At 27.0% G+C, this 27,197-nt stretch overlaps 1 protein-coding gene and 1 long non-coding RNA gene across 4 annotated transcripts; both read left to right on the top strand.

Annotated features, from left to right (window-relative positions):
- Positions 1-714: 714 nt before the first annotated feature.
- On the top strand, positions 715-20,383 carry LOC126895283 (uncharacterized). 3 transcript variants are annotated; one of them, XM_050666986.1, is made up of 16 exons: positions 715-853; positions 4,946-4,969; positions 5,878-5,901; positions 7,302-7,322; positions 7,519-7,542; positions 7,810-7,830; positions 8,021-8,044; positions 13,865-13,885; positions 14,063-14,086; positions 14,151-14,171; positions 14,320-14,340; positions 18,928-18,948; positions 19,099-19,122; positions 19,418-19,699; positions 19,759-19,846; positions 20,142-20,383. In XM_050666986.1, exons 1-16 carry the CDS (start codon positions 752-754, stop codon positions 20,327-20,329), a joined length of 930 nt encoding a protein of 309 aa, XP_050522943.1. In that variant the 5' UTR covers positions 715-751; the 3' UTR covers positions 20,330-20,383. The 3 variants fall into 3 exon arrangements, with proteins under 3 accessions (XP_050522943.1, XP_050522945.1, XP_050522944.1); XM_050666988.1 differs by lacking the exon at positions 7,519-7,542; XM_050666987.1 differs by lacking the exon at positions 14,320-14,340.
- Positions 15,424-17,510, top strand: LOC126895310 (uncharacterized). The gene is made up of 2 exons (XR_007701629.1): positions 15,424-16,119; positions 17,209-17,510. It is a non-coding gene; the product is annotated as an uncharacterized LOC126895310 (long non-coding RNA).
- Positions 20,384-27,197: the final 6,814 nt, after the last annotated feature.

Genomic DNA, 27,197 nt, shown 5'->3' with positions numbered 1-27,197 from the left:
GTTGAGCTTTAATTTAATAGTTAAAAAAATTTGTTGAAGTGCTTAACTGATATAAGATTTAAATTTAAAACTTTCTAAAAATTCAAGATGTTTACACAGATGCGTAGGTAGAGATCATTTATGGGAAGACGGAGGGGTGAACACAAAAAGTATGTTACAATATTTTTCATATATTTTGATTCGATAAAAAAGTTGTAATGTAGGGTAAAAAAACACAACTATCAAAACCCACTTCTCCCATAAACTAGTTTTTATATATACATGCTATGCTATTTTTGAAAAAACTAAGTTTATTCTTACTTTAATATTTTGTAAATTAATACTTTTAAAAGTAGAATATTTTTGCCACAAAATAGTTTCAATTTCAAAGAAATAAAATTATTACACGCATAATTTTCAAAAGGCCTATATATTATTATATTCGATATTATATATTTATATAATATCGATAAAATTAGAAATTAATTTTAAAAATCTTTAAATGTTTTCAGAGTCATAATTCATAGAAATTATTTTTATCGACAATTATTATAAAAGATATTAACGTGTGTATTTGAATTGAAATGCGCAATCATTTTATGTTAATATTATAACACATAAATCATAGGTAATGGTTACAAATAATGAGTTGGACAAATGTTTTTAAACAAACAAATTTTACTTCTATTTTCAAATCTATAGTATATAAAACTCAAATATAAACTTCACATTATTTTTAATATTTTTTTCAACTGTAAAATCTAATGTAATCATGTTTTTATTCACCTATTCATTTTTCATTGCTTTATACATCTTAGAAACTTCATCGTCGTTCCAGAATGATGAAAGTGGCAGTTATCAAGTACAATCTCAGGTGATAAAACTTAAATTATGATAATATTATAATCTAATAATTAATCTAGATAAATAATTAAAATTTGAAAGATTACAAAACAATAAAAAATTAAATCATGGCCACAACGAATTACACACCGAGGTGGGATAGGCAGTTAGACGAACGGCAGTAACTGTCGGCTTTCTATTAGTGTCTTGTATGTGGTCTGGTTGACTAGATAAGGCGACGTCGCCAGGAGCTGTTCTGTGACATTTTTTATCATATCGCGTGTGTAATTACCATACTTGTGGTTATATAAATGATTAAAGTCGTGCAAAAGTTGTTTCCATTAGGCATATGAAAAGCGAGTTGTCATCCCATTTAAATATTGGTTTTTAATATCACATACATAGAACTGAAGTTGTGCCACTGAAAACTTAGATTAGATTGATACATAGTTAAATATATTTATAGCATGTGTTAATTTTGTATCACTTTGATTAATTAGTTTTTTTATTATTATTAATGTAAGTAGGGACGCCCAGTCATATTCTTAATGTCAATTGCATTATAATTTTTTACTTTTAAATTAATAATATTATTAATATACTGTTAATTTAAAATAATAAAACTGTTGTTAATTTCAATTCATATCAATTGAGCCGTTTGTATATTACGATGGCTTTTAACATTTTTCTTTAGTAATGTATGGTATGTTTGGGTTAGCAATCACCGGAACTGGTTGGTATTGATTTTCTAGCATAGCGATATTTGTGTTGTGTGCACTGCTACATTTGTTAAGTTTTTTGTATAATATTCTCTCATGGATGACCATATAATTAAAATGTAAATTTAGATATTTTTACGGCGCCGGCTAAATCTAGTGCTATCTTTTTAGGCGTTCAAGATTGGTAATGTATAAATTATTTAAAATGTGTTAGCTAATTTTTCGTGAGTTTTATGTATGACGTGCCTTAAGCACGCAATGAAAATTTTTAGAAACTCTTTTTTATTGTGATAAGTCTTTAACCACTTTTTTATATAATAGTAGTTATCTGTGATTGGCGCTAATCTATTGCATGGAAGACGTTTTGTTGCATTCTAAAAAGTAATAGTTGTAAATTTATTTTTTTATTAACGTCTGGTTGTTTTGTTTCGTTTTAACTTAACAAAAAATAATTTTTTGGATGAGATACGTGTAAATTCTTGAACGTGCGAAGAGAATCCGTCTTGTAGCACGTTCGATGTGTCGCACAACTGCAAGCAAAGGCTGCCACTACATTACCTCCCGAACGAGTCTCGTTGATCATACTTTGTTCCAAATATATTAAAAACTTTAATTAAATATTTTTGAAATTAGACATAAATATTTTCTATAAATTTTCAATAATGTACTGAAACAAATATTAGGAAAATACTTAAATCTCTAGTTTACTAGGTAAAATTCGTTTTATTAAACTTATTCCCTTATTAATTAATTTATTAATTATTTGTCAAAATTCACTTTTTGTATATAAATCATACTTAAGTATCGAAAAAACGAATTAAAAATTAAATGGTTTTATAAAAATCAAATTTTCTAAAATATTGTTTTTTTTTATAAAATTACTATCAGATGTATACCTGTGTTGTTTCAATTAAATTAACCGATCTAACTGTTAAACTAATTACATACATAATTAATTACGATTTATAATATGTGTTATTATTTCAGTAGATAAAATGTGGAAAGTTCATTAATATTACGATTATAGCACCATAAAGCCTTATTGTAGAACATAATTTTGAACGATGGGACCGGGTCCTCTACTACCACTCGTTCCTGGTAACAATGTATAACGATTATTCGCTGCATAAAATTACCTCAACTTAAACAATTTATTTAAATTTAATAAATAAAAAATATGATTCTTTAAAATATTTGGAAATGCATATTTTTTAACAAAGGGAACTAAGTTTCCAAGCACACCGCTCTATGCCAATATTAATTTAACAATTAATCAATTTATCATCGACTTAATTGTGAAAAACTATAAATTATTATCTTTAATTTCACAAAATCTAAATTTTAAAATAATTTTTTTAAAAATATTGTTTAATTCTATACAATTTTTGGTGGATTATTATGTATTATGTTAACTCTTAAAAAATTTGGTACAAATTGATTTAAAATTAAATAAGTCAATGAATAATTACTAAAATATAACAAAAGTTGTAGTATTGATACTCTTTTTGTTTAATACTTTGAATAATTTTGATAATCTACCGCCATTCTATTAGGTTTGCAAAATTTGATTTTAACATTTAAATATGCTAGAACAATTAAAATACTGTTCAATTATAGACATTTATCTGGATATTAAAGTTATCTTCAATGTAATAGGTTTATATTTTATTGCTAAAAGTATTAAATTTTAAATAAATACAAACCTATTAATTTTACATACTAATATTAAAATTCAATTCGTAAAAAAAAATCATTGACTACAACTAGACCAGTTAATGACTATAAAATAGATTATTAAAAACTTAGTATATAAGAGTGAAATTTGTTGTATATGTTCTTCAAAATGTACTGACTTTATAATAACTTCAGCTATAATCTGCCATCGTTTAAAGGATATTAGCTCATAAATAGAAAATAAATCTTAACTCAATGTTTAAAACGAGTGTTATATACAAAGTGTTAAGTAAATAAGGAAACAGGTTAACTGTTACAAACAATGAGAAAAATAGATAATAGTTTCTTTACTTTATAAACACTCTATATACGTATATACGTATATTATAATGCATGTATTACATACATTAAATCAATGTTATAGGTTTTTTCCAAAAATCAGTATAAATGTAGAAAACTGATTTTTTCTTGTTCAACAATTTTTAAAATGATACAATTAAGCAGATCATCAAAATTTAGAATTTAAATTCACTCTTTTGGTTATAAAACATTTTAATGCAGCTCTTGAGATTTATTACGTTTAAATGATAGCTTTCATAATTTAGTATCTCCTGTGCTTAATAGCAGTATTTAATTACATAGTAATCACTTCTTTTATGCGTTAAACCAATAATTATATTAATTTTAATTAAAATAATTAGTGAACCATAATAATCTATCTTTGTATATTATATTAAAATTAATAGAAATTAGAATTTACTAATTTAAAAAATAACTTTTTAAANATCAATGTTTTATTTTTTCATATTGTGTTTGAGTGTTCCTTTAACTTAAATTGAAAAGGAGAACACTACAGGAATGTCAGGAATAGACAAATATAATATAGAAAATTGTGAAAGGTGTTGAGAGTATTCATATATTAATATTTCTATATAAGCATATTATACAAACATAATATGTCATTAAAATTAANATATTATACAAACATAATATGTCACTAAAATTAATGTTAGTAAAACTTAACGGTACTAAAATATATACATAGGTACATTAATTGATAATTTAATAGTAGTGTAAAATAACATAATAAATGCGACCTGTAGATCCACAAATGGCAGTGACCTGGTTTACGGCTGGATTGCGAATTACAGGAGACTTGTTACAAAAAGCGTTCCACAACGTGGAAATGAAGTTATCTCGTCCCGGCCATGGCGAATTTTGGCGTATGCGGAGGTATGCGCGTATACACCTTTGCGGTGCTTCAAAAGAGCACAAAATAAAAAAGAGAAAAGAAAATGAAACGATACTATACCGTTTAGTTTGGTATTAACGAAACTCGAGCGAGCGTTTTTAATTGCGAATAGAATAATAATAATTCGTTTTAAAGAGTCGCATGGAACTCGTTTAATTATTTTTATCAGCGGTCAATCACATATTGATGGTTACCATTTAAAAAAACAAAGTTGACCCCCTTCCAAGGCATAAGGGATGAACTTAAAAAGTATTACATAGTTAAAAATTCAAGAATAATGTGTAACTAAAGATAATAATAAAAAAAAATGTTTAAATTATTATTATTCTGCAAGTAATTGAGTGGGTTATGATAAAAAAATCACCCTGTATATCGATGAGAAAATATCAGTTGGGGAGAATTACTTATTAAATTGTACTATAAATACAAACATTATGTATAATTGTTCAATAACTAAATTACAAAAATTATTTTTCAGAGTGATGATGGTACAATAATTGATGTAAGTATATTAACTTTACTCATTTTATGGCATATATTTAATAAATCATTAGCAATGATTTAAAGGAATTTTTATTAAATAAATACGAGAAATTGGTCAGTTATAATACAAAACCTCATAAATCGTACTTTTCTCAATATATATTTATTTTTATAAAGTGTTCAAAATATTTGTTTACGCATATTAATAAATTAAGAGAAAAATTACATGGTACATTTATCATCATGTTAATGATCAAAAACTAAACTCGTTTCTTTAGCAACAAATGTATAACTGTAAAAGTTATTCGCTTTTGTAAGATTGGTGAAATATGACTTTCAAAGTTGTATGCCTGACGAAATATATATGTAATATAGATAATATTTTAGTAAAATAACAGTAGGTAGCAATTTTAGAAAATTTAAAATTCAATTGGAAACTGAAACCTCGGGGAAACTTTTCAAATTTAATAATTAAATTGAATTATTCAATTAGAAAATCCTTAAATAATTAAAAAAAACTATTCTAATTTTAACTTGAAATTTTTATTTATGATTTACTAAGCATACTCAATAATACATCGTACTGTCGTTATCGAATATCATATTCATTGCATTCAGCTAAGACAATGTCTTTATCCTATTTGACATAAAACATAAATTTTAATGATTATTTATTTTTGATTGATACACAAATAATAATAATTATTATAAATATTTTAATGACATTTTTTTTCGGCCACCTACATACTATAATAACCAGGTTATTATTATAAAAATTAGTAATAAATTTTGTATTAAAGAAATGAATAGCTTTTTTTCGTCCTAAAATATTTTCACTATACAACGAAAAATAACAGATCTTATTTATTTTAAAAAAATTAGCTAATTATTTCTTATTAAAAAAAAAAAATATTTTTTTTTTTGTAGGATCCTCTATTATCTCAGTTCAAAGTATGTATACATTTTTTTGTTAATTGTTTCATTTAATGGGAAATTTGATAATGATAATTTACAGACTTTTAAAAGAAAGTCAAAGGTATATTATTCTTCAGATTTTGTAAATTTAGTACATAAACAATGAAACAAGCCAAACATTTTTGAAATTGGTTTCAAATTTATACAAGTGTTCTTGTCTTATATATCATGATTAATTTACTTTAAGTATTGTGTATATACTTTGTTAAATGACAATTATAAAGTAGGTGATAAAAATCTCAAAAAAATTTTATTTAGAAACCAAATAAAGCTATTTTTGCTCAGGTATACTTAGTTCTGTGAAATATTTAAATTAAACGATTTAGATTTCGTATTTTGAGAAAAAAGTTATATCTATCATTTCAGACAATACCATTTAAAATTAAAAAGGCATTTGATCTTAGGCCTTTTTTGCATTCAATATAATATAATAATTTTATTTATGATGTTTATTGCGACCAAACTATGGCATAAAAACAGAAAAAAATTACTGTGGACAAGTTTTAAGTTATGGATTAACAAAACAAAAATATACAGTCTATTTATCGAATCTAAAAGATATTTTTATTTGTAGGCTATAGATTAATTGTATTTGATCATTATTGAATTATTTTATCAGCTATAATTTATCCAACTATTTACAATAATTTATTTTTCTTTATGCACTATAAAATAAAAATTGATACTTATATATCTATTTTTAATAAATTATGTGTATTTTAGGGTCCTCTATTATTAGCATACAAAGTGTAAAATTTAATGTATTACGTAATAATACATTTGATGTAATATTTACAGAGAAGTGCCTTTTTGAAACATTTTCAAGCTGAGTCCATAACTTTGATTAATATATTATTAAAAATCACAGCGGCGTATTTTAAGGGGCGGCAAATATTGAAGGGCAACAAATTTATAATAAGGGAGTTACTTTTTTATTGCTGTTAAGACATATTGACGTCCTTATAACTATCATAATCGTTTTCATTTATTATGTATTTATGATATGTATATAAATAGCTACAAGCAATTTATTTTATGATTTACTAAAAAAAATAGATTTGCTTGAAAAATATTTTTAAACACTTTTTTTTTGAGGCAAAATTACTAGTGTTATGGCGAAAATAAATAAAAATGAGCCTTCTCCGTTATAACGTAATGGAGGGCGACAAATTTTAAAATGCCTATAGGCGGAATATATGTGAATACGCCCCTGTAAAGATCAGATAACTATATTTATTAAATAGTTCTCATTAGATGATAATAACAGTCCTTAAAAAAATTGTTATGATTTATCCAACTATTAACAATAATTTTATTCTATTCACTAATAGCTATAAAGAAAATTAATTATTACTAATAAGTAAATTTTTGTTTAGAATCACATGGACAGTCATATAGTAAGTAAAATAACGTAATTAATGTCTCTAAATATTTTTAAAAGATAAAATTAACATAATTTATTCCAAAAATGGAATTTGTAAAACAAATTTATCATCTTAAAATATATTTGCTATACGACAAAGAACCAGAATTCACATTTAAATAAAAAATTGAATAAATAATTTTTATTTTAAAGACTTGTTTTATTTTTAGAATTCTCTATTATCTGCATACAAAGTAAGGGTATACAATTTCTTAATGTGATCTATATAATAAAAATTCCCCTATGGAAAATTTTTCAATGCGTGTCGATAACTTAGGCTGATTTAACTTAATATGGGACAGCTACATTTATTAAGTAATCCTAACAATATTATTTAAATAGTGCCAACAAAATTTTTATTGATGAGCTATAATTTATTTAACTATTTACGATTTTTTTTTCTAAGTACTATTAACCATGACATGAAAAAATTTATACTTATTTGTTAATTTCATTTTTAGAAACAAATGGAAATTAACACAGTAAGTAAAATAACGTATGAAATGTCCTTAAATATTTTTAAAAGATAAAATTAACATAATTTATTCCAAAAATGGAATTTGTAAAATAAATTTATCATCTTAAATTATTCGCTATATGATAAAAATCATAGTTCATATTTACATAAAAAATGTAATAAATAATTTTATTTTAGAGGCATATTTTTTTTAGGATTCTTTATTATGTGCATACAAAGTAAGTGTATAATTTTTTTTAATGTTGTCTATTTAACAAGAAGTCCCCTAAGAAATTTTTTAAGGTGCGTTGATAAGTTAGGTTAATTTTTACTAGATAATTATTGTTATTGGTCGATATTATGCTAAATAAGTTTTATTGTTATGTTAAGTAGGCAATGGGTGGTGTAGTATAGACTTTTAGTTTGACACGACTTACGTCCTAAAAATGTGGTCGATACTGGTTTTGAGGGTAAAGACCCGTTGGCTGTTTATTAATGAGCAACAACAGGTTATTTTAACAAAAAAATAAAACAAACCGAAAAGATGAACACAATAATAAAAATTTTCGCATAATATCGCGGCATTTTCGCTGGCGTCGACGACGCCGTGACCGGCGTGATCCTTGGGCGACAAAATGGTTAGCAGCGTTGTAGGCGACGGTGCGCGGGTCCGGTTCGGTTGGTCGACGTTGTCGCTTTCACAACGGGAAGAAGACTCCCGCACCATTTGCGGCGGGTTGTCGTCGGCCGTGTGGCATTTGCTGGACTTTGCACCTTGGCGTACGGCACGCGGTGTTGATCAGTCAAATACTCATAGTAGGGCGACGGCTGATAAAGGTGGCATGAGTCGCGGGGCATCGTGTATAACAAAGCGACGCGGGCCGTGTCAAGTTGTTAATATTCATAAACGATATCTGAGACTTTGACGCACCTACGCGCGCTTATATTCATAGGAAAAAATAAAATTGTAAAAATCAAATCGTAATAATACAGTTAATTTATCAAAACTAAAAGATGTTTTTATTCGTTAGTTACTGACCAATATATTCCTTCAGATGCAGATCATTAGTGTCAAAAATTAAATTTTTCATAGTTGTTTGTATAGTATACCGCTAACCAGACGGAAAGCTGTGTCATAGCGTGCGAGGTGTTTATATTAATAAAGAAATAGTTCATTATAAAAAAAATCAAGTAATTTATAAGCGTCTACTTCATAAATGAAAGCATCGCAGTAATGCTCTGGAAAAACAATTAATCAAAGTTGAAATTAAAGTTGGTAAATCTTTTTACTCCCTATATGTTTTATTCCGTGTAACAAAACAAAAAATTATAAAGAGTTAGCTAATGGATAATCCGGAGCAAGTAGTGTAAAAAGAGCCGACCGTATGCGACCTTAGCCGGCTGTGACGCTCGATAATCTGTTTCTTTTTTCAGACCCTTTATAAAGAAATTTTACTTCAACAATTATAATTTCATTTAATTATTGTTGTTTATTGCATTAGTAACAATTTAACTAAATAAGATTTATTAACAATTTAACTAAATAATTCTACTAAGAGTAGAATTATACACAACTTTGTAGTACACTTTATGTGTTACGACAAAAACCAGCTATCCTTAATAAATTTTAGTTCGTGGCTAGCGCGCAGAATAAAGATAGTAGTAATAATATCAGTGTGTAAAGTAAATAGATGATAGTATAATAGCAATCAAAACATTAACAGCAGTTATCAGAGTAAGTCATAGAGAAAATAATATAGTATAAGATAGAGGCATTCAGTAATTAGAGATGTCTGAGTTAAGAAGTTTAGCGATAAGTAGAATACAAACGATACAGTTTAAGTCAATATAAAATACGAAAAATTCGTTAGAGAGCCTAAAGAAGAAAAAATCATATGCAAGTTAAAATTAAAACACAAAAGATAGAAGAGGTATGGACAAAATTTCAACAAGTACAGAGTCCCATTGAAATAGAAACAAATAAAAATAATCAAAAACTGGATAGATGATCAGGCCATAACCTAAATACATGGGGTTCACTAATAATACAAGCAATAACGATAAAATTATGTAGGATGAAATTAGTAGCATGGGAAACAAACGCGATTACAAGTGACGTAGTAGAACCGAGGGAATTAATAGAAATTTTAGAAGAGAGGTTTAAGATGCTATTGTGCAAAAGTGATTCTATACGTGCACGATAAGTATGATAAATATTAATAGTGTCGTATATTATTAGACTCTGGATCTCAGGTTAAATTTATCTCTTACTATAATTTGTATTAGAGAGTTTATAAAACATATCACAGCATCTGTGCAAATTGAGACGCCATCTCGAATAAATAATTATGTAATAAAATGTGATTGCTTAGTTTATCCAAATCTAATGGCAGTTTAACTATTAAAAATATTAATGGAAGAGTATGTATTCCTGAACAAGTGGAGCTGGCTGACCCGGGATTAAGACAGCTGCAAAAAGTAGATTTATTGTTAGGAGCTAGTCACGTAAAAGACAATATAATGTTAAAGATAATAAATATTTTGAGGTGTTAACGATCAGTTGTGGCATTGAAAAGTTTGGAAGGTTCCGGGCGAGTTAATGGATAATCGTTAAGTGTTTATTATGACAGAAGAGTGGTCCGAGTTTAAGTCTAAGATATTATCAGTAGAGTGAAATAAATTAGATGTGATTTTTGAAACAAATATGTCAAGTATATCTGGGTTTTTTTGAGCAGAAGTTGGTAAGTAAGTAGGGCCTGGGGGGCAAGTATTTTAAGTTTTTTTGCACATATGACATCACGTAATACAAGACCACTTATGTTATTTGTGCGACAACCCCAACTTTGATGTTTGGCGTTAAAGTCGCCTCCAACTATTGTTGCCAAAGGTACAAAAATAGTTATTGAAGTCAGCAATTGTAACAGAATGTCTTGGAGGTGAGTATAGTGCCGAATTGTTACAGGAATATTATTTATATTGATTCAAATAGCACAGGACTGTAAGAAGTTTTGACAGACATTATGAAGAATTTGGAATTTAATGGTGGATTTAATTAGTATGGCGACTCCGCCGTCAGCTGTATTATCTGGATGATTGGCTTTCAGTAACCTGTAACCCGGAATATGTACCTTAGAGTATTGAGTGAGATGAGTTTCAGTAATTAATGCAATATAAATACGTTTGTTTTGTAGTACTGATTAGATTTCAATTACATGATTTTTAACACCGTTTGCGTTGAATAGTAATATTAAAAGGGATTTGCTTGTGTGTATGTCATTGTTCATTTTTTATTATCTAAAAGACTAGATATTACTTTGGTAAGTAGGGATATTAATGGATTTATTAAAGATTTAGAGTCCTCTAGAAATTTGTTATTGTTTTGTTGATATCAGCTGTCGGTGGGGGCAGCTGTTGATTTGAGGAATGGCCTGACGTGACTTGTGCATAGAATGGAGTGGGGTATGGGTTAGCATCATGAGTAGGGTGGCTGTCTTTTACAACTAGTGACTAATCTCTAATATTATCTGACAAAAAAATAATGATTACTTGTGGTAGGTTTCTTACGTCGATGAGGCCCTTGTATACTGCTCAACCTTTGTAGCTAGCTGAGTGGTTCCCTTGGCAAAGTGCGCATATTGGTGGAGCATTGCGTGGATTTGGACAAGCAGATGATGGGTGGCAGGCGCCGCAGCGAACGCATCGTGGTAGGTAGCCACAGTACGTTTTTGTGTGCCCGTAATTTTGGCAACTTAGACATTGGCTTATAGTTTTAACTTTGAAAGGTTCTTCTACTTTAATTTTTGTGTGTAATAGATAGGTCAATTTGTATATATATTTTGATTGGTTGCTGGGTTCTAGATCAACCAAAAAAAGATGGTAATGGGTGCTTATTTGTTTTGTGTAGAACATTGGTAATATTTTTAACTTCAAAATTATGAAATTCTAATTCAGATTTTATAAGACTAGTTGGCATTGGTGGATGTAGGTTGCGAATTACGACACAGACGGGTTTATCTTGTTGTAGCTGATAGGTGTGGTATTCGGCTTTTTCTTCCTTTAAATACCGTATCAGTGACCTATATACACCTGGAGTGCTAGTTTGAATTTTTAATCTATCTGCAGATGATTAGCAGACAAAGTTTTCAACACCGATTAGTTCTATAAGTACTGTACATATTTCTGGAAAATCCTCGACACCTCTTACAAAAATCGGAGGAGGGGATTTAATTGGTGGATTATTAGTACACTCGGTCTGCAAGTCAGTAGTAATGTTTTCAGTAGAAACATTGAGCGGGAAATCGAATTGATAATTTAACTGATTGGACTGTTGGTCTTCGTTTGAAGCGAAGGCTTCAAAACGATTTGCTGAAGTGAATATTTTTTTTCTTGTTTTGGGAGGTTGTACATGTGGAGAATTTGATTCTGAATTAGTAGAACTGGAGAGATTTCTTTTAGATTTTTGTACAGCCCATCCTGCTTCTGGTTGATTATTACTTGTGCCTAGTGACGAGTTGAAATTTATTAAATAAATTGTTGAGGGTAATGTCTTCGACTAGATATGATTTGTGATCTTTTGTCATAGTATTCATCAATATCGGTCCAGTGAGTGCTGAAAAAAATTGGCAATAGACACACAAAAAAAAAACACATCATAGTAAAACTATTACCAATACTAATAACCAATCGCATAGAAGCTAAAATGCTATTTTTGTGTTCAAATTTGTTATTTTGTTATTTATTTAAAAATATTTAACAAGGATTTGCCATAGTAATGAGTCGACCAATTTTTATAAAATTTACATGAATCTAACTGACATGAAATATAAATTTGAACTAGTTTGATAATTTTTCCTCTTCAATGTTAAGAAAAGTAACCTTTTGAACTAGATTAAATAGTTCTTTTTAGCTAGCAATTCGTGTAATGTACAGTGTCTGCATCGAATATAACACAGCTTAATACGCTCTGAGTACGACGTTCGTACACCTCCAAACTAAATTACTATTTTTTAATTTTTTTAAAAAACGATTTGCTGAAGTGAATATTTTTTTACTTGTTTTGGTTGGGAGATTGTACACGTGAAGAGTTTGGTTCTGAATTAGTAGAACTGGAGAGATTTATTTTAGATTTTTGTACAGTCCATCCTGCTTCTGGTTGATTATTACTTGTGTCTAGTGGCGAGTTGAAGGCTTTATTTTTACTAATTGTTAACGGGGATACGGTGTTATTTGTTATACTAATTTCTTTATTATTATTCTTATTGTTGTTGATGTTATTTATGCTAGTCTTTTTGACTAGAATGCAATTATTATTATTAAGTTACTAAATAAATGGAGTAACAATCACAACGCGATTCCAATAAAACAAATGAAGACGACGGTGGGATGCGGTAGCGTAATGCATTATAATTAATAATAACGAGACCGCCGAGGCGGCCGCCGATTAGACCGTATGGACTTGGGGCTGCTAATATTACAGCTAGAACGATGACAATAGCCAGACGATAATTTTTCGTTTGTTGCTGTGCACAAGACTTTAGTTGAAAGTGAAGAGTAAGTAGAGTGGTTACATAGGCAAGTCACATCTTGATTAACCAGTTTAGTAATAATGAACGAAAACACACGTTGTACGAAAAGACAGTAACTTAGAGCGCACTGTACACACGTGCGTATCGAACGACGGCTATCGTGGAACTGATGTATAAAATATAATAGTTATTTATAGTTAATTGTTTTCATTATGTAGCAATAAATATTATAAAAATAAGATGCTGTGTAATGTAAAATATATATATATATATATATATATATACATTTTTCTATGTTTGTATTAGAAACTAGCGAACCTATCTGTAGCGAAATTCACAAACAAAAATAAAACCGTAACAATCAAAACATAATAATACAGAATATTTGTAGAAACTAAAAGGCGTTTTTTTTTGAAAATTGTGAAATTGGGATTGGATTAAATATAATTTTTTGAACTATTTACAAAATATTTTTTTTTGCGCTATTAGTTATAAAAGAAAAAATGAATACTTATTTGTACTTTTTTTTTAAAGGGTCATATGGACAATAATACAGTAAGTAAAATAACGCATGAAATGTCTCCAAATATTGTTGAATGATAAATTTAAAACAAACTCAACCAACCAAATTTAATTCAAAAATTAAACGTGTAAAATAAACTTTCGTTTAAAAATGCAATCTCTATACGACGAAGAAAATCATTTTTATTTAAAAGACATTTGTTTTTTTAGGCTTCTTTGTTATCTGCCTACAAAGTAAGTGTATACATTTTGTTAATGTATTCTATTTAACAAGAAATTTATTAACAATCAATTACAGGATTTTACAGAAAAGTCAAAGGTAGAGTATTTTTCAAATTTTGACAAAAGTATTATTAAGTATTATGTAATTTGAAAAATTGCTATCAACTAATAAATATCATTTTGAATTTGAACATGTTTTATAAATTTCTGATTCTAGATTGTGATTATTTTATTTAATTTTTTAGCTTCAATGCGAAGTAGAAAAGGTATTATTTTTACCATAATGTGTTTATTTTTTTTTTTTTGTGTATGCGACTGTCACTACTTTTTCTCAGCTCTTACTGAATCAATTTTTCCCAACAATATGTCAAAAGATCACAAATGGTATCTAATCGAAAACATACCCTTAATAATTGATAATTTTCTCCTCGCTCTACGTAAATAGTGAAAACCCCCCAAAAAATTTAAATTTAAAAAATCGGTAATTTTGGACATTTCTTTAATCTTTTTTTTCTTAAAACTACTATAACTTTTTTAAAAATTAATTAATTAATACAAATTTTTATATATAAATTCCTTAGGTATTTTTCATACGTTTAACAAAAATTTTTATCGAAATCTGACCCTTTACTTGCACAAATGGGGGGATTCAAAATAACAGCTTTTGCAAAAAAATTAACTTTTTCAACTTAAGTTTTGAAAATGTTCCAGAAAAACATATGTTTAAAAATGAAAGCTTATGAATTATAAGTCAAAAAAAAAAAATTTGTTTTAAAACTACTTGTCTTCTACATGCAAACGGCTACCGTAAAAAATCCCAGCACAGGTGGGTCGTGGCATAGTGGTGACGCTGCATAGTGGAATCAAGTATGGCAGTGATTAAAATTACTATAAAAAAAAACGTTTGGATGCAAATCTTTAGATAGTGTTTACTTTTAAAACATTGGTGAATTATTCCAAAAGCTACATGATTTCCTATTTCCTTATTAATATCCTGATTAAGATAAAGTATGTCGAATGAAAAAGGGATATAAATATTATTTCTCGTAAAAAAATTGTGTTGATCCATACACTTTTCATTAAGTTGTAGCATTATAAAGTTGAAACTGTAAAAAAAAAATTTTTTACAAATATCGTATTTTTTTTTATTAACTTTGTCTGTTTTCACTGTGAAGACAAAATAAAGTCCGAAATTTAATTTTTCCATAATAAAGTATATTATATTAGCTTTAATTTAAAATATATATAAAAGTGTCAGACTTTCCAGAACATTTTCAAAAGTCAAGTTTAAAAAATTATTTTTCGTGAAAAAGTTGTTATTTTAAATCCCCCCCCCCTGTGGGCAGGTAAAGGGTCAGAATTATAAAAAAAAATACCATGTAAAAAGTAATGACATCATGCATCTATAAAAAAATTTATATTGATTTGGTCATTTTTAAAAAAGTTATGGCAGTTTCAAGTAAAAAAAGGGGGGTGGCGGCACAGTGGTGACGTGGCATAGTTGGATCAAGTATAATGATATCTGACAGTGATTAAAATCACTATCAAAAATAAACGCTTCGATGCAAATCTTTAGATAATGATTAATTTTAAAAAAATTGGTGTTTTATTCCAAAAGCTACTTGATCTGCTGGTTTCTTATTAATATCCTGATTAAGATAAAGTATGTCGAATGAAAAAGGGTTTATTAAAAAATATTATTTCTCATAAAAAAATTGTGTGGATCCATACACTTTTCAATAAGTTATAGCATTATAAAGTTAAATATAATATAAATAATAAAATCGAGAATTTTCACACGAAAATAGCATTCGGTAGCCATTTTCGCCGTGAAGACAAGTCCAGAGGTCAAATTTTTTTTTTTCAAATTAAAGTATATTACATTAGCTTTAATTTAAGATATATATAAAAGTGTCAGACCTTCCGGAACATTTTCAAAAGTTATGTTGAAAAAGTAAATTTTTTGTGAAAAAGTTGTCATTTTAAATCCCCCCCTGTGGGCAGGTTAAGTGTCAGATTTACAAAAAAAATATACCAAATGATAAGTAAAGACATCAAGCATCTATATAAAAAAAAATTATATTGATATGTTCATTTTTGAAAAAGTTAGAGCATTATTAAGTTAAAAATATAAAAAAAAATTATTTTACAAAAATCGTAATTTTTTATTAACTTTGATGTCAACTTTCACCACGAAGACAAGTCCAGAGGTCAAATTTTTTTTTTTCAAATTAAAGTATATTACATTAGCTTTAATTTAAGATATATATAAAAGTGTCAGACCTTCCGGAACATTTTCAAAAGTTAAGTTGAAAAAGTTAATTTTTTGTGAAAAAGTTGTCATTTTAAATCCCCCCCTGTGGGCAGGTTAAGTGTCAGATTTACAAAAAAAATATACCAAATGATAAGTAAAGACATCAAGCATCTATATAAAAAAAAATTATATTGATATGTTCATTTTTGAAAAAGTTAGAGCATTATTAAGTTAAAAATATAAAAAAAAATTATTTTACAAAAATCGTAATTTTTTATTAACTTTGATGTCAACTTTCACCACGAAGACAAGTCCAGAGGTCAAATTTTTTTTTTTCAAATTAAAGTATATTACATTAGCTTTAATTTAAGATATATATAAAAGTGTCAGACCTTCCGGAACATTTTCAAAAGTTAAGTTGAAAAAGTTAATTTTTTGTGAAAAAGTTGTCATTTTAAATCCCCCCCTGTGGGCAGGTTAAGTGTCAGATTTACAAAAAAAATATACCAAATGATAAGTAAAGACATCAAGCATCTATATAAAAAAAAATTATATTGATATGTTCATTTTTGAAAAAGTTAGAGCATTATTAAGTTAAAAATATAAAAAAAAATTATTTTACAAAAATCGTAATTTTTTATTAACTTTGATGTCAACTTTCACCACGAAGACAAGTCCAGAGGTCAAATTTTTTTTTTTCAAATTAAAGTATATTACATTAGCTTTAATTTAAGATATATATAAAAGTGTCAGACCTTCCGGAACATTTTCAAAAGTTAAGTTGAAAAAGTTAATTTTTTGTGAAAAAGTTGTCATTTTAAATCCCCCCCTGTGGGCAGGTTAAGTGTCAGATTTACAAAAAAAATATACCAAATGATAGGTAAAGACATCAAGCATCTATATAAAAAAAAATTATATTGATATGTTCATTTTTGAAAAAGTTACGGCAGTTTTTAGTAAAAAAAATTGAAAAAATTTCGAAAATTAGCGATTTTTAAATTTGTAATTTTTTTGGAGGTTTCCCCCATTTACGGGGAACGAGGGAAATTTTTTCAATTTTGAAGGGTAATGTCTTCGACTAGATACGATTTGTGATCTTTTGACGTATCGTTGAAAGAAATCCGTTCGGTGAGAGCTGAGAAAAAGTGGTAACAGACACAAAAAAAAAAAAAAAAAAAACACATCATAGTAAAACCAATACCTTCTCAGCTTTGCATCGAAGCTAAAATTGAAAAAATTTCGAAAATTGGCGAATTTAAAATTTTAAAATTGTAATTTTTTGAGAGATTTCACCCATTTACGGGGAACAAGGAATTTTTTTTTAATTTTTGAGGGTACTCTTTTTGTGTTCAATACATCAAAAGAACACATTGTTTATCTCGTTAAACTTATTATCACCAAACTTTGAAAAAACTTTTAATTCTAGAAATTTAGATGAATAAAAATAGAATTATGCTACTGTAAAAAATGGCCACATTAAAAAACTTTTTTCAATTAAAATTCTGGAAAATAAAAGGAATATATATTTTGTTTTTATACTGTTTCTCCAGTAAAATAATATCATTAAAATGAAATTTTTTAATGATCATAGACCAATATATACTTTACTTAACCACATTTTGACGCTAATTTCAAGTTTACAATTAGATTTTTTCTAATATCTCTTATTTGGAATTGTTACTAATTAGAAAGCGAGTATTTACACATTATAAAATTTATTTAAAAAAAAATATTTAGGAAGTCATTATTGATATTTAATTTTTAAAAACATATCCTTGTTAAAATTGAAATATTTAAAACTATATTCCGTGTAGTCATATTGTACAGTATTCTCTAATATACTGAAATTCAGAAATATTCCGTGCTTAATTTTACCTATGATTTTGTCCGCTAACTTTCTGTTGAATTTCATTAACTTATATTTATTGATATGATACTCGTATTTAACTTATTAGTAATAATATGAAAAATTAATGATGAAAATATCTTATTGCAGAATTGAAATTATCAAGAAAAATTGCTTATGAGTAGTATATTTTTGACTCTGATAAAAATTCCTCAAGGCCATTTATTCATAATTAACAATAAATTATCTTGCAAAAGTTTTGTATCAAACTCATAAATTTGTATGCATGTTTACCATAATAATAACTACTTTATAATGTTTTATAATTTCTCCATAAAATGTACAGTATTAAATTAAAAATTTAAATTTCATACTACATTAAATTACTATGATAGATTTATATTCATATATTTTACTTATAAATTGTAGAAATACTAATTGGGAATAATAAAAGAAATAAGAGTTAATTTTGCTTTTGAAATATTCCTCCAATTTCTTAAAATTATATATTATCTACAGATTTGCATCGTAGCGTTTCTTATGATAGTGATTTTAATCACTGTCAGATATCATCTATACTGGACCCAACTGTGACACGACCACACTATGCTACCGTTTTGTATTATTATAGTTGTATCAAGAAAATGTGAATTTGATTAGCTATAATTTTTCCAACTATTTACAATAATTTTTTTCCGTGCTCTAATATTTATGAATAAAAAAAATTAATATTTATATGAAATTATTTTTTAGATTCAAATAAACACTAACACAGTAAGTAAAATAATATAATGTAATCCAAAAATCAAATAAGTTAAATACATTTATTGCCCTGAAATATATTTACCGTAAGACGTAGACTCAGAACTCAAATTATATAAAAAATTAAAAACTAATTTTTTTATAAAAGTTATGTTTTTTTAGGATCCTCTATTATCTACATACAAAGTAAGTGTATAAATTTCTTAATGTATATCTTTTAACAATTACTTACAGGATTTTACAGAAGTGTCAAAGGTCAATTTTTCAATAACTTTTTGAATTTGAATAAGTATTCTGAATTTTTTATTTATTTTATCCTTTTTTTTTTACTTTTAGTATTTTGGTTATTAGTATTTTTGTCAAATAAAAATTTAATTGAATTGCCTATTATTTATCGAACTATTTAAAACTATACTTTTACAATAATATGTTCAATATTTATTTCAATATTATTCTATGAGCATATTTTATTCAATTTTAGATTTTTAAGTGGGATAAATTAAATAATATCAAAACTATAAAAGACTTCAATCCAGTTGATTGGGAATGGCAGCTGAATAAGGCCAGTCTTTTAAAAATAAATTCAAAATATATTGTAAATTGCGTAAAAAATATTCGCACAAATGAAAAGCTAAATGGTTCAAATTTAGATTTAAACATTATATATATTGAAAGAGACATGCATTATTTTGTTAAAGCTATATCTTACTGGATAACTGGAAGTGTCGTATTTTATCAACGCATAAAATCTCAATTAGTTAAAGTAATAATAATTTGTTATACAAACTAAAATGCATATATTTATTATTGTGTTTTTTTTAGTTTTTGAAGCAGTCTGAAAACTACCTAGACTATGAGTTTAATAAGGAAAACATAGTACTAAAACGAAGTGATCCTTCAATTTACAACGGTAATATTAATTAATAATTAAAAATATTTTTATCTTGTCCGTGTGTGCCTAGTGTAAGCTAAAATATAAGTACACAAAATTATAATTTCATATAGTTAAAATCAATGAAATACGACATACATTTTTTATAATTAAAAATAATTTTATCTTGTCCGTGTGTGCCTAGTGTAAGCTAAAATATAAGTACACAAAATTATAATTTCATATAGTTAAAATCAATGAAATACGACATACATTTTTTATAATTAAAAATAATTTTAAAATTACTGAAATTAAAAAATGTTAACTTTTTTAGTTATTTCTGTCGGTGTAGCTGAGTTATATGCTGCAGCTGAAATGTTAAAAACGTCTATTTATGTTTTTGCTAATGAAAAATGGTTCTTTATTAGTAAAGATGGAATAAACGGGAAAATAACAGATGAACAGTGCCTGTATTTAGAAAATCCTTACGAAAATCATTTTAATGTTATTGTTCATGGTTAGTTTAAATATTGATGTAAACGTTTCTCTGAAATATATTTTTTATTTAGTTCTCTATTTATTGTACTATTTACCTGCTAGTGGCGTTGCCACCTTATAGCCAATATCAGTAACTAGTTGTTTTAAAATATTTTCAAATTATTGGTCGCATTTAATGATGAGTGCTTACATAATTACATTACATTATCATATGTCGAAAAAACTTGAAAGTGATGCAAAAAAATAGATATAGTATAGTTAACACCCGATTTAAACATATTACTATTATCTCTCATTTAGTACGTAGTATTTTTGTATTGCTATCATATTTGTTATAACTTGGACAATAAAATTTAGTTCATATTACACCAAAGAGAAATAATGTATTCAAAATAGTATACAATAAAAACAGAAATTTAGTCTCAAACCATTTAACTTTAACAAACTGTAACAGATAAACGATTGATCGCATAACAAGAATTTCATTTATAAGAACAAAGTTGAGTATATTTTTTTTCTATCATAATATCAAGTTAAAAATAGGGATTTCCATTTAAGCAAATAAAAGTTAAGCTTTTTTAACCATGGAGGGATGAAAAAACAATTTTTTACAATCTATTATTATAAATTGTTTTATAAATAGAGTTTTTAGAAGTTTTTTTTATTCTTATAAAAAAATAAAAAATTCTCAATAGTTTCAGAAAGTCTAAAATTTTAAGAAATTGGTGGAATATTCCAAAAGCAAAATTTACTTCTATTTTTAGTTCAACTTTGACTGCCATTTTCACATAGATGAAAAGTCTCGGGACATTTTTTTTTAGTACGTGAAATAACATTTTCAAAAGTAAATTAGAAAACATTAAATTCTGTGAAAAAAATTTTGTTTTGAAACCCCCTACGTGTTTTAGTGCAGAGTCAGGCTATCAAAAAACTAATTTTAATTGAAAAGGAAAAATTCTAAAGTTTCTATGTAAAAAACACAACCTTAGAAGTTTGGTATCCATATATATAAACTTTATAATTTGTAATATACCTTAATTTATCTTAATCAATTAGATATTTTTAATTACGCACAAACCTTAATACGTTTTATTACTTAAAAAACGGTAGCAGAATGGGGTCGAGGCATAGATGGGACAAGTATAGATGATATCTGACAGTGATTAAAATCACTATCATAAGAAACGCTTCGATGCAAATCTGTAGATAGTGTTTCATTTAGAGAAATTGGTGGATTATTCCAAAAGCAACATTAACTCTTATTTCTTTAATAATATCCTGATTAGTAGTTTTTTGATTTTAAAATATAATATATGAATAAGTACTAATTATAGTTTTTAAATTCAGTATGCAATTGTGAGGCCAGCTATGATGTATAGTTCATAGTGTTGGACGGTTGATAACAAAGTAGAGCAAGGAATAAGTGTAGCAGAGATGAGAATGCTTAGTTGGATGAGTGGAGTGACTAGAGATGATAGGATAAGGAACGAGCATATAAGAGGAAGTAAAAGTGTTGCGTCAATTGTGGATAAGATAACAGAAAATAGACTTAGATGTTTAGTCATGCTATGAGGAGAGAAGAATCGGAAGCTGTTAGAACAGTTATAGAAATGAATGTTGAAGGAAGAAGAGATAGAGGAAGACCAAAAAAGAGATGGAGGGATGCCATTGAATGCGATTTGAGGACAGCTGATGTGAGCGTAGAAGATGTGGGAGATCGTGTCAAGTGGAATCTTAGGATAAGGGTGACCGACCCAAAGTAGTTGGGATTAAGGCAAAGAAAAAGAACAAGATTACCAGAAATTCCGGTGGCAATTGACATAATATGATTGTTGTTTGGGAATGTACAATTTAGCGTTTAGTTGGATTTAAACAATATAGTGTCAAAACAATTACCTACTCAATCGGTTATATCTTAATATACACTACACTTAAATGATACTATAAATAAATAAACTCATATATACACACATATGCATTATATCATTTTGTCAAACGTAAGTGCAACATGATAAAAAGTAACCTTAAAATGAAAAAAATTTTAGTACTCATATTAAATGTAATGTAACTCGAAAAATATTTGTTTAAATGAAAAAATATATAATAATTTTTTTGTTTAAAATTGTCTTTTAAACAACTTTTGTACGAAACTTTTTTTTGTAAATTAAATATTTTTTGAGAAAAAAGTGAAAAAATTTCGAAAATTAGCGTTTTTTAAATTTGTAATTTTTTTGCATATTTCCCCCATTTGCGGGGAACGAAGGAATTTTTTCAATTTATAAGGGTTATATTTTCAACTAGATACGATTTGTGATCTTTTGACGTATTTTTGAAAGAAATTGGTCCAGTGAGAGCTGAGAAAAAGTGGCAACAGGCATACAAAAAAAAAAAACACATCATAGTAAAATTAATACCTTCTCCGCTTCGCATCAAAGCTAATAATGAAAATGACATATTTAACCTATTTTTTTAATCGTTTAAAGTTGATTGTTGTAAATGTTTATAATAAAAAAAAAAAAAATTTATTTTACCATAACTTTTAGCTCAATTGGCAAGTTTGAGATTGACATCATTAAATAGAAAATTTTATGACAATTAAAAAAATTGTATCGTTAAGATCAATATGCAGTCAAATTTTTTTACAATTACTATTTATAATAAATTTATCAGAGTAACAAATATTTTTTTGCATTTTTATGGTAATAGATAACTTAAATAGAAGTAATAGTAATAATTTCCTAGTAACTTTTGTTGTTTGAAAAGATTCTACAATTGAAATATTGAGAAATTAATTAATTTTAACTAAATGAACCAATCAAAACAAAGTTTTTAAAAAGATCTACTCAATAGCGTTATATAAAATTTGATTATAATTGTAAAAATCCATTATTAATTCAGGAGAACTAGCAATCATTTTTTTTTAGAAATGATTTATATACCAACATGATACCAAAAAATGTTGAATATTATAGTCTAATAGTCGAACACACAAATAGAGTAAAAAATTATTAAATTACAAAGTAAAATTATTTAATTTTGTAGTTGAAACCTATCATATTAAATTATCATATCAAACTTGATTCGTCAATAAATACTTTGAAAACATTAGAAATGAATGATTTTAATTGTCTGTATGGAGAACATGGGATTAGTAACTGTTTAATTGGAATTTTTTTCAATTTTTGAGGGTAATATCACTAACTAGATACGAACTGTAGTCATTTGACTTATCGTTTAAAAAAGTAGGTCAAGTTAAAGCAGAGAAAATAAATGATAGTCACAAAAAAATATCTTCACAGCTTTGCACCGAAGCTAAAACTTAAAATATAGTAAAATAATTTTAATATAAATAAGAAATTTCTTCTTGCAAAGGGCGACTAAAGTGATGGGATCCTTGATTCTTATTGAAGTTATTGAATCTAAATGAGATAAAAATCAAACGAGTTAAAAATTTATACTAACTTAAAAAAAATTAAGAAAAAATGCAAAAAGTTCAGTGCCATACGCGGGTTGAAACTTCGAACCCCAAGCGTGTAAAATCTAAGTTTTACCAACTCGGCAATCGTACATTGATACCGTCGGCTGAAAAAATTGGCCATTTAGCTTATTCAAATTTCAAAGTTATTTTCTTTGACTTGAAAGAAGCAAACAAATTCAAATAAGTTTAACTTTCTATGCTATATTAATATTTTATTTATATAATGTTTATGAAAATCTGTACTCTCCTTGGCAAGTATTTTAAAATGATATAAAATACAAAACCCAGAATTTTTACACAAAAATAGCGAATTTGTGAATACGGTAGTCATTTTTAACATGAAGACAAATCCAGAGGTCAAATTCTTTTTTTTCAAATTAAAGTATATTACATAAACTTTAATTTAAGATATATATAAAAGTGTCAGTATTTTCGGAATACTTTCAAAAATTAAATTGAAAACATCTTAGTAGCAATATGCATGTTTAAAGTGTTGACCCCCCTTGTTAAAGGGGTATGATCCAATTTACAAAAAAAGCGTGCCATATGAAAGTGGTATATAAATATTTATTATAAAAAAATAATAATATTGATCCATACATTTTTCCAAAAGTTATATAAAATATAAATTAAATAATATAACATATAAAATCGAGATTTTTTTCACGGAAATCGTACGNTAAATTAAATAATATAAAATATAAAATCGAGAATTTTTTCACGGAAATCGTACGTTTTTCTTTAACTTTTTTACTTTTTCTTTAACGTTTTTCCTGTCGGGAACCAACCGCTTTTCTGTTTTTGGGTAGAAATTATCATTTTAAAGTTATACCTTTCGGTCTAAACATTTCTGAATCTGAATTCCAAAAAAGTTTATATATAGTACTAGAACCCCTTATAGAAGCAGGATACGTATTTATATATGTGGATGATATTTTTGTAGCTTCAAATACGTTTGATGAACATATAAAACATTTGAGTAACGTTTTTTACCGTTTTAAAAAATATAATATGACCTTAAATTATAAAAAATCAAAATTTTTCGTACAAGAAGTAAAGTTTTTAGGCCATATAATATCAACGGAAGGTATAATTAAAATGGACCAAGATAAAATTACAGCCGTACAACAATTTAGAGAACCAAGTAATAAAAAAGAGGTGCAAAAATATTTGGGATTTCTTAATTTTTATCGACGTTTTATTAATAATCATTCACATTTAATATCACCATTAAGTAACTTAACTCGAGAAAATGTGAAATGGGTGTGGGATAAGCAACAACAAGAGGCATTTGATAAATCGAAAAAAGCGTTTTTAGAAGAAGTAATTTTGTATTTTCCTAATTATCATGAAAGGTTTCATATAGCGACGGACGCTTCATCAGTAGCTATTGGGGCAGAACTTTATCAAATAGGTGAGAATGGGGAACATAGGACACTAGTTTTTGCAAGTAGGTTGTTAAATAATGCTGAAAAAAATTATACAACTACGGAACAAGAAGCATTAGCTGTAGTATTTGCGTGTCAAAAATTTAGAAATTATATTTTAGGTTTTCCAACTATTATATGGACTGATAACCAGTCATTGATTTTTATGCGTAATTGTAAATTATTAAACAATCGTTTAACACGATGGATATTATTTTTACAAGAATTTAAATTAGAAATAAAATACATACAGGGAAAATATAATATAGTACCAGATACTTTGACCCGATATCCGGTTTATAATCAGGAAGTAATTCCGGGTGACGCGAAAAAATTAGTTATCGCAAAAATAATTTCAATTCAGTATAGTAGAGAACTTACTAACAAATTAAAAAATATAAGTAAAATACAAAACGAGGATGAGATTATAAGAAAGTTAAAATACAAAGTTAATTTAAATCCGTCAGAATATAAACATCACATAATTACTGAGGACACATTATTAGAGAGAATAGATGTTAATAAAGAATGGCGTGTTATGATACCAAGGGTTTTAATAAAAGAATTGATTTGGGAAACACATATAAGTTTTGGCCATATAGGGGCGAACAAGGTATACAAAATATTGAAGGAAAACTGTGTTTATAAAGGTATGTCTAGAATAGCAGTAAAAATAATAAGGTCATGTGATCTGTGTCAAAAGGCAAAGGTATTTAATAAAAATACGGCAGGACCCCAAATAAATCACACACCAACACAAATATTAGAGGTTTGCTCATTAGATTTATTAGGACCACTAGTAAAGAGTAGGGGAGGCGTACAATATGTATTAGCTATTATTGATACATTTTCAAAATATGTAAAACTATATGCTCTTAAAAAAGCTACTACAACCGCTATATTAAATAGGGTAATAAAAGAATATATAGTAAAGGAAGGTACCCCGAAAAAAATTTTAGTAGATAATGGTACACAATTCCAGTCAAAAAAATGGAAAGAATGTTTAAGGAATGTAGGAATTGAATGTAAGTTTACGGCAGTTTATAACCCTCAAAGTAATCCAATAGAACGTACAAATAGGGAAATAGGTAGAATTCTGCGGACGTTTTGTCACGCACAACATACTAACTGGGCTAATTTTTTAGAAAAAACAGAATGTTGGATTAACCATAGTATTTCCGATACTACTAATAAAACACCCTGGGAGGTATTTAAAAAGAAACCACCTATAAGACCAATAAAACAAATTATTAATTTCCCTGAAGTAATAATAAACGAGGATATAGTAGAAATAGTTAGAAAAAACATAAGGGATAAAGCAAAAAATAGAAAAGCAAAAGCTGATAATAATAAAACTTTCATTAACTATTACGAGCATCAGTTGGTATTAGTGAAAAATCACAACCGTTCATCAGCTATAGAGAGAGAAGTAAAAAAATTATTTCTTCTATATAAGGGACCATATAAAATAAAAAAAAAATTAGGCGAAAATACGTTTTTAATTTGTGAATTACAGAACCCTAAAAAAGACAGCATCCAAAACATCAGAAACCTGCGTCCGTATTATTGTCCGTACTATGAACAAACCCCCGGTATTGGCAATGGAAGTATACGAGGAGATGGAGAGTCTAATGGGACGATATTTTAATGAAAAAGAAATATTAGACATGGAATGGTCCGATGAGGAAGATATTCAATTTGAAAAAACACGACCAAATAAACTACCAGAAATCAAAGAAAGTAATTTTGACAAAGAATACATTTTCGAACAATTAAACGAAGATATGATTATGGTAAAGAGAAGAGAGAATACTGAAGACAAAGAAACAAATAAACTCGCAGCGCAAACTGAAAGGATAAAAAAATCAAAGATTATTCGTGGGCCTCCATTAATTTTCGACTATGAAAATCTTGAATCTTTACCAGAACTCAAACTAATTTCGGAAATTAATATTAACAACTTTACCAAAAGAAATCTTACCCAACC

Source organism: Daktulosphaira vitifoliae, unplaced genomic scaffold, assembly GCF_025091365.1.
Source record: "Daktulosphaira vitifoliae isolate Bord-2020 unplaced genomic scaffold, ASM2509136v1 Scaffold_1, whole genome shotgun sequence".
NCBI lineage: Eukaryota > Metazoa > Arthropoda > Insecta > Hemiptera > Phylloxeridae > Daktulosphaira > Daktulosphaira vitifoliae.
This window is presented reverse-complemented; position numbering and strand designations above follow the sequence as displayed.

Coding starts and splice junctions, on each gene's coding strand:
- LOC126895283 (XM_050666986.1), top strand. CDS start 752: ATGTTTTTATTCACCTATTCATTTTTCATTGCTTTATACATCTTAGAA. Junction 854..4,945: donor GTTATCAAGTACAATCTCAG/GTGATAAAACTT, acceptor ATTATTTTTCAG/AGTGATGATGGTACAATAAT. Junction 5,902..7,301: donor CTCTATTATCTCAGTTCAAA/GTATGTATACAT, acceptor ATTTTTGTTTAG/AATCACATGGACAGTCATAT.